General features: G+C 47.0%; 1 protein-coding gene across 1 annotated transcript; it reads right to left on the minus strand.

Moving 5' to 3' along the window:
• Nucleotides 1-1,407: 1,407 nt before the first annotated feature.
• LOC136525300 (uncharacterized) lies at nt 1,408-2,086 on the minus strand. The gene has a single exon (XM_066518301.1). It carries the CDS (start codon nt 2,028-2,030, stop codon nt 1,746-1,748), a length of 285 nt encoding a protein of 94 aa, XP_066374398.1. The 5' UTR covers nt 2,031-2,086; the 3' UTR covers nt 1,408-1,745.
• Nucleotides 2,087-8,358: the final 6,272 nt, after the last annotated feature.

Consider the following 8,358-nt stretch of genomic DNA (forward strand, 5'->3'; position numbering starts at 1 on the left):
ACGGATGAAGGCCGGTTGTGACACGCCTCATCTGAGCCGTGGAATCTCTATCTAACGCACCAAATAAAAAGAACTTACGTGCACACCCTGGAAGGCCGCCGATTCGGCGTGCCTTCATATCTTTAATGTGGTCGATACCTATATCTAGGGTTTGTGAAGATCTAAATCCAACCGTCAGGAAAGTATACAAGATATCCAACGGTTGATAATGATCGGATCGGCACTGCAGGCTGAAGAGACACGGCCAGACACGGCATTACGGCTGGGCTGTGCCAGGCACGAGCACTATGGGCTTAGTGCCATGCCTGACCCGTGGCGTGCTTTTTTCCGCGAGAAGGCCTCATCGGCCAGTTTTTCATTCAAAGGATATTGGAGTTTGTTAAACAATGCATACCGTTTGAACTTCCGTGAGGACCACGATTGTTGCCCCACAATGAAGCCAAAGGTTTGCACTAGCACGTTTTACTTATACAATTATACATATAAATAAACTTTTGTGACAAAGACATAATTCAGACCAGCAGCGAACGCGCCTCCTCCTGGCACCGTCACGCCCTGAGAACAGCACCTACAAAGCCTCCCACTTGCTGGCGAAAGTGGCAATGCGAAGGCTTGCTCGTATTCATCGAATGCCGAGGTGTCAAGCTTGTGCATATCTGGGACGGGCCCGTGCTGGCCCATTGGGCCAGACCCGTTTACCTAACTGCTACATATGCGCATTGTTGCTAGCTGTTGCATATGCATGATATGAGTGACGTCCTTGGACGCTCGAAGATCCAAGTGGGACGATGGTGCCTTGCTTGATGACTGATACAATGCTACACCTGATTGGCCGCAGAGCGTGCAGCGCGGGTGGCCGACGAAGTTAGTAGTCGTTGACCAGATATTCAATACATTACTGCTCTGTTCTCTTGTCTTATGAGTCATACTTTTTCAGCGAACGAATATTATTTTTCTCTCAAAAAAATCAACCAACAGTATTTTTCAGTCTGACTTATCAACCAAGCGAACGGGGCCTACATTTACATATTCCAAGATCATTGCAATTATTAGTGTTAGGAAGCACACATCCATTTCAGAGACTAGAGAGCAATATACAAGTTTTGCATTAGTTAGTGCAGGTCCTACTTTGCATGGATTAACAGAAAATTCAGATCCAAGCTGCTGTCACTCTCCTCAAGATGACCGTGTGCGTGTTGGCTGTTGCCCCTCCTCACGCGGTGGAGTCGGCTTTCGCATCAGCGGTCGCCTGACGCCTGACGACGACGACCCGATTCAGAGCGCCGCGCTGCGCTGCTCCGTCGTCTTCCATGCTTGGCCGTGCAAGAAATCGGGCACGCGCGTGCGTTGCAAAAGGAGCGATGTACGAACCGATCGTTGCTAAGTCCCATATATATTGGTCATGTATTTAAGAAATCTCTGTTTGCAAATTGCAACGGAAGGATCAAACGACATAGCAGGATGAGGGCTGACATAAAGATTTTTCTTGTTAAAAAATAGTAGAACAGACATGACCGTCCGGTACATGACACCTGACTGGAGGAAAGATAAGTCTGTTTGCTTAGTTTATTCCGGACAGCATACCACAACACATGAGGCTTCACAGCGTACGCAGCTTCTTCCACTACGGCCAACACACCAAAAGGGGAAAAAAAATCAAATACTCAAACTTCAACAAAGAGCAAAGAATGCCCCCAGCTGGCCAGCAGCACGTCTGCAGCATATGCAACTCCGAGGTCGAGCTGCTAGTTCCACAGAGTGAACAAGTACTTCAGGATGGCGACGGCGGCCAGTGCGGCGTGCGGGAAACGTCCTGCCGCCGGCACCACCACCAGGGCCAGCAGGCACACGCCGAGCAGCCAAAGGAGAAGGCCGAGGAACGCCTGCATGGGGTCGGCGGAGGGGGTTCCGATCCCGACGGTGGCCACCGCGCCGAACAGCATCAGCACGCGTGCGGCGTCGAGGAAGAGGTTCTGGAGACCCTCCCGGTCTGCTGCGGCGACGACGGCGGCATCTGCTCGGTTGGCCATTAGTGGGCGCTGTCCTACTATGCGGATCGTGTGGTTGGTTGGCACCTCGGTTGGGCGATGACCAGGGGTTTTGGGTGTGCGTGTGCGTGTATATATAGAGCAGCAGGCAGCACATCTTGCTTGAACAGTAAGGATCAGAGTTTCTTCGGTCAACAACGCCATTGACGACATCTTGGCGTTTTCTTATGACAATGACAAAGTTTGACCGAAGAACAATCCGTTATATTGCACCGTCATTTTACGCTGCCAAAAATTCGAACCGTTGACTTGTTGTCGATCAGGCTACCTGCGAGAAATAAATTTTCTGCGACGGTGTCGCATCGTGTGTGCGACACCGGCTCAGTGGTCAGTGCCGGTTAAGGCTCCGGTTCGCGGTTGCTGTAGGCTGTTGCGTGGCCGTGTCTGCGCGGCACGTGGGGTGAGTGGTGACTGCTCGGCGCCGGTTAAGGCTCTAGCTATCGGCGGGTTTAGCGGTGTAGCTGGTTTGGCATTGGCGTGGTGTGGCATACGGAGTACGGAGTAGCCGCATAGGGCAGTAGGGCACACCTAGAGTCACTTGCTAGCTATTTTACATTCATTCACGTCAGCTTAGGGCAAGTATAATACCAGGCTCTAAGCTAGCTCAGTTTTGAGGTTTAAAGCTCTAATATAAGATGTACTAAATTTAGAGCTAACTTTATACCACTAGATTGACGACTTTAACTTTAAAGTTTAGAAGTCTAAAGTTTTAAGCGTTCATCCAAATACGCCCTTAGTAATACTTGAAGTAAGTAGAGGCCTTGCAAAATTTTACCAATCTTTATTTCCCAATTTGAATTATATATCCATAAGTTGATCATATGTTATGTCTAGTCACATGGTTAATTAGATTTTGTGTGTAGAATGAATTGATCAGTGTAATAGCTCTCTTCTGTTAAACCTATATTGCAACCGACTTTTCTTTTTTGTGAACGTATGCATGATAGCGCTATGGGTACTATCTTGCAGATAGAATATATTTGGATTAGGTGGCCTTTATGAAGACAAAATTATTTCTTCTAACTGAGAAACATAAGTTATTTGCATTGAAGCAATAATATGAGGTGGGAAAGGATGTCGAGTACTGGAGAACACATTTGTTGTGATGTAATTCCATTCTTATATTGTTTGCCTTCCATGGTTATGGATATATGCAAGGAGATGTTACTAACATACGTTGGAACACCAATACACGAGTAGCGGAGGCCAGAGTAAACATAAGCTAATACGTTGGGGCATTTGTGGATGTTTTGCACGAATGCTAGACAAAGCCTTCGCGTGGGGCCTGTGATGGAGCGAAGACCCCAACGATTCAAGCGGAGGCCGCGTATGCTTCGGGGAGAAACCTAGAAAACCTCTGCCGGCAACAAGAAGGCCTCCGCCACCGGCCGACGGTAGGGCGGAGGCCTAAGCGCAATCCTAAAAGAGGTCCGAAGGAGTCCACGGGTGGAGACTCAAAAGCGAGAGCGGAGGCTCCGACGGCTCGGGCGGAGGCCTTGCTGTCTTCACCAGAGAAAAGGGCCTTCCTCGCACCGCGGCCCAAGATTGGAGGCGGGCTTCCAGTGGGCCTGAGGCTAAGGCCCAAGAAGCAAAGGCGGTGCAGGGGGACAAGACCCGAGATGCCCCTAGAGATTTGAACTAGTATTAGGATATTCTAGGAATGTACCTTAGCTGTCAAAGGGCAAACTTATACCATGAAGAAGTAGCCAACAGTACCCTATAAAAGGGGAAGCCGGATGCTATGTAAAGAGGTTGGTGAGTTCATTAATGGAACCTTGATTGAGCCTAGGCCCACCCTCCATTTCACACACCTTCGCCCCGAGCACTAGTTTGGGCGAAGGTCTTCCATTCCCCGTCTACTGAAAACCCCCAGTTTTCCAACATGGGCGCCCACCGCGTGTTGGCCAAGCAAAACCCACAATGGCAAGAAAAAGAATAGCCTTCGCAAGGGCACCTACAGACCCCACACCAAGGGGAAGACCCAGGCGTAGTGCCCGAAGCACCTATGCCACCATCCAGAAGACCATGCTACGGAAGAATCGGCCGTCGAAGACCAACTTCCGGCTTCTGAGGAGCAGCAAGCCCCAAACCCCACCCTAGAGCAAGAGCTTCAACAATTACAGGCTCAGTTGCATAACATGTAGCAAGAAAGAGATAGGGTCGCAGCAGCCTTTGCCACAAATCAATGAGCAACCCAAACATCAGCTCAGGCAGCAGAGACTAGGCAGCAGCTAGCCGTCCTATAGTCTGAAATACAAAGTATGCAGCCCTCACAATGTAGCTTCAACACATCCAACCAGTTCCACTCAATAAATCAAAGCCAACCCAACCCCCCACCGAGCACAACAGCTCAACCAACCTTCGGCATGCCTTACACCTTGCCACAAACCCTTAGAACCATTGATTCCAAATCACCACTATCCGAAGGCATCCAGAGTTCACCCTGGCCTCCCTAATACAAACCCATCGCTTTGCCCAAATTCAATGGAAGATCAGACCCACGCCAATTCATCATTAGCTTTGAGACAATTGTAGCCTCCGCTGGTAGAAATGAAGCGGTGCTAGCCAAATCTTTTGTCATCGTAGCCGAAGGCGACGCGCTAGCCTGGTATTTGATGCTGAAGCCAAGCTTCGTGTATTCATGGGAAGACCTTCGCGATAAGATCCTAGCAAATTTTAAGAGATTCACAAGTGAATCCTTGACTTCCATGGATCTATTTCAATGCAAACAAAATCAAGGAGAAGCCTTAAAAGACTACCAAAAATTTGTGCAAATGAAAGCAAAAGCACCCAATGTTCTAGAAGATGTGGCTATCAAAGCAGCAATCAAGGGCCTTCACATAGGACCCTTCGCAGCTCATCTAGCCAGAGAAAAGCCAAGGACTATCGAAGACCTTTATAGCAAATTTGAGAAATATTGCAGATCTGACAATGACCTTCGTAGAAGACTAGAAGAGCAAAACCAGAGCAAACAGTTCTAGGGCAACAACAGGAATGCCTAGAGAGGCAGCAGAAGCCAAGGCCAGTCGCAGCCACCGCAAGGGCAAAGCTAGCAGGTCTTTAATATAGAGCAACAAGGAAGCGGCTAACAAGGGCAACAACCGGCGAAGGCAGGCCCAAACAACGTGCCTTAGAAACAAGCCGAAGGTAAGAGAAGTGGCCAAGGCAGGAACTAAAATAGAAACCAAAACCAAAGGCAGCGAAGGCAGTACTGCTTCTTTCATGAAGAAAATAAGGGGCACATCACCAGGGATTGCCTGGATGCTAAGGAGACCCAAGAGAGGATCAAAAGCAGAGCAAATCTGCAACCTCTGCCACAACAGCTCGTAAGAGAGGTAAGCCATACCTTCGCTGCATCTCCTCAGTAGCAATACTACCCAATATACCCAAGTCTAAACTCTACCCAAATTCACCCATCCACTTTAGCCACCGCCTACTACCCAAATTTCCTACCCGCATGGTGACCAAGTACCCAGCAGTAGGGGCAAACTAGCAACCAACAGACAGAAGCCAACCTCACATACATAAACCCAAGGCCTCCGCACATAACATTCATTGAGACCACTCAGCCATGTCAAGTACACAATAGGAAGCTAGAGGCATTGCCCCCACCCCCGCTAATACAACCAGCAACACCCAAAAATGAACCCAACCTAGAAAACCAACTCAACCCCCACACCCCTACCCACCATCGGCAAGATATTGCCTATAGCCGAAGGCTCCTCAATGGAGTTCCAGACAAAGAAGCAGAAGAAGGATCACCTTAGGCTTGTCAACAACATAGCAATCTAAGACCAGTGTGCTACACAGATTGGTCGAAGACACCAATCACCTTCTCAGAACAAGATCTGCAGCTGGAAAGTTACCCTCACACAGACACCATGGTAATCAAGGCTAACATTGTAGGATGGGAAATCAACGGGGTTCTCATAGATTCCGGAAGCTCTGTACATATTATCTTCGTCAATGCCTTCGATCAGATGAAGCTAAGCAGGAGTCAGTTGCAGCCTTCGGACTCACCATTAATAGGTATTAGAGGAAAAAGGATCGACGCATTAGGAAAAATATCCTTTCAAGTCTCCTTTGGAGGTTAGGACAACGCAAGAACATAATATGTAACCTTCGACGTAGTAGATCTCTACTACCCCTATAATGCCATCTTTGGAAGAGGTTTTGCAAACAAATTCAATGTAGCTATCCATATGGGCTATCTATGTATGAAAATGCCAGCCTTACACGGAACTATCATAATTCACGGTAGTCAGAAGGAGGCAAGAAATATAGAAAGAGCAATCTACAAATCTCAGCGCAATATAAATTCTATTGAAACAGCTGAAAGCAACTTATCAGAGCCTCCGGACATGCCGAAGGGCAAAACAGATCTCAAAGACCAAGAAGAAACAAAGTCAGTCTCATTAGAAGATACGGTCCCAGACAGAAAGGTCACTATCGGAGGCAACCTATCGAAAGAAGAAGAAGTAGAGCTCATAGAAACTTTAGCCAAGAACAAAGACGTCTTCGCCTGGTCAGCCTTCGGCCTGAAAGGGGTCAGCAGGGATATTATACAGCACTCCCTCCACATCAACACCAAAATAAACCAAGGAAACAATGACAAAGGAAAATGTCGGAGGATAGAATTTTAGCAGCAAAGGCCGAAGTTCAGAGGCTGTTGGACGCAAACATAATCAGAGAAATCAAACTACTTAGAATGGCTGGCAAATGTAGTACTAGTACTAAAGAAAAATGAAAATATAAGAATGTCAATAGACTTCACAGATCTAAACAAAGCATGCAAGAAAGACCCATTTTCACTACCAAGGCTAGATGCCTCCGTTGACAAGGTAGCAAAATACAAACGCTTTTCCCTCCTGGACTGTTCTCAGGATACCACTAGATCCGACTCAATAAAGAAGACGAGGAGAAGACAAGTTTCACTACGCCCTACGGAACGTATTGTTACATTCAAATGCCCGAAGGACTAAAAAACGTAGGATCAACCTTCGCTAGAATGACGAAGCGGTCTTCGGCCCACAGCTACAGAAAAATGTTATAGCCTATATTGATGATATTGTGGTAATGAGCAAAAATGAAGGAGATCACAGAGCATATCTAAAGGAAACCTTCGCCAATCTAAGAGAAGCTGGGCTAAAACTCAACCTAGAAAAATGTGTGTTCAGCGTAAGCAGAAGGAAAATGCTCGGGTACATCATAGGCCCCGAAGGCATAAGGGCTAACCCAGACAAAACAAAGGCCATAATCTCAATGGTGGAACCATCAACCAAAAAGGAAATCCAAAAACTCACTGAAAGAATAGTAGCCCTAAATAGATTCATTTCAAAGTCAGCCGAACGCAGCCTCCCATTCTTCAAAGCTTTGAGAGGCGGAGACAAGGTGGAATGGGGGCCAGATCAGTCGAAGGCCTTCCAACAGCTCAAAAATTACTTGACTACTAGACTCTTGGTGTGAGTGCTGGATCTAGAGTCACCATTACTCTTATATGTTGCAGCCTTCGATCATGCGGTCAGTGGGGTGCTAGTCCAAGAGAAGGAAGAAGAGTCGAAGGTCATTCAGCAGCCTGTCTATTATATTTCAGAAGCCCTGTTAGGAGCAAAACTGAACTACACATAGATAGAAAAATAGCATATGCAATGTTGATCTACTCAAGAAAACTAAAGCACTACTTTTAGGCACATGAAATCACAATACCCTCTTCGCAACTACTCAGGGACATACTCAACAATAAAGAAGCCTCCGGAAGAATAGGAAAATGGGCAACTGAATTATCCTAGTTCGAGCTCAATTATGTATTAAGAACAACAATCAAATCTTAAGCACTAGTAGATTTTATGGCAGATTGGACACCTTCAATAAACCAAACCCTGCAGTCGCAGCCTTAAATCTGGACACTCTATATAGACGGAACTTGGGATCACCTAGGCGCTAGGGCCTCCACTGTTCTGATAGCGCCATCTGGCCTTCGTTCAAAATATGCAGCAAGGTTAGAATTCAAGGCAACAAACAATACAACAGAATACAAAGGCCTCATACTAGGCCTCAATAAGGCTAAGGCACTCGGATAAAAAATGCTACTAGCAAAAAATAGACTCCCAAATCATAGCAGGACAAGTCAAAAAAGAACACATGGCACGTGAACCAGAATTGGTCAAATACTTGGCTATAGTAGGGGCTCTTGAGCGGAGGTTCCAAGGATTCACCCTACAGTATATATCAAGAGCAGAAAACGCAAAAGCAGACGAGCTGGCGAAGGCAGCAGCAAACAACCTGCCCATACAAAATAGATCCTTTTACC

This window comes from Miscanthus floridulus, chromosome 19 (assembly GCF_019320115.1).
Source record: "Miscanthus floridulus cultivar M001 chromosome 19, ASM1932011v1, whole genome shotgun sequence".
Classification (NCBI taxonomy): domain Eukaryota; kingdom Viridiplantae; phylum Streptophyta; class Magnoliopsida; order Poales; family Poaceae; genus Miscanthus; species Miscanthus floridulus.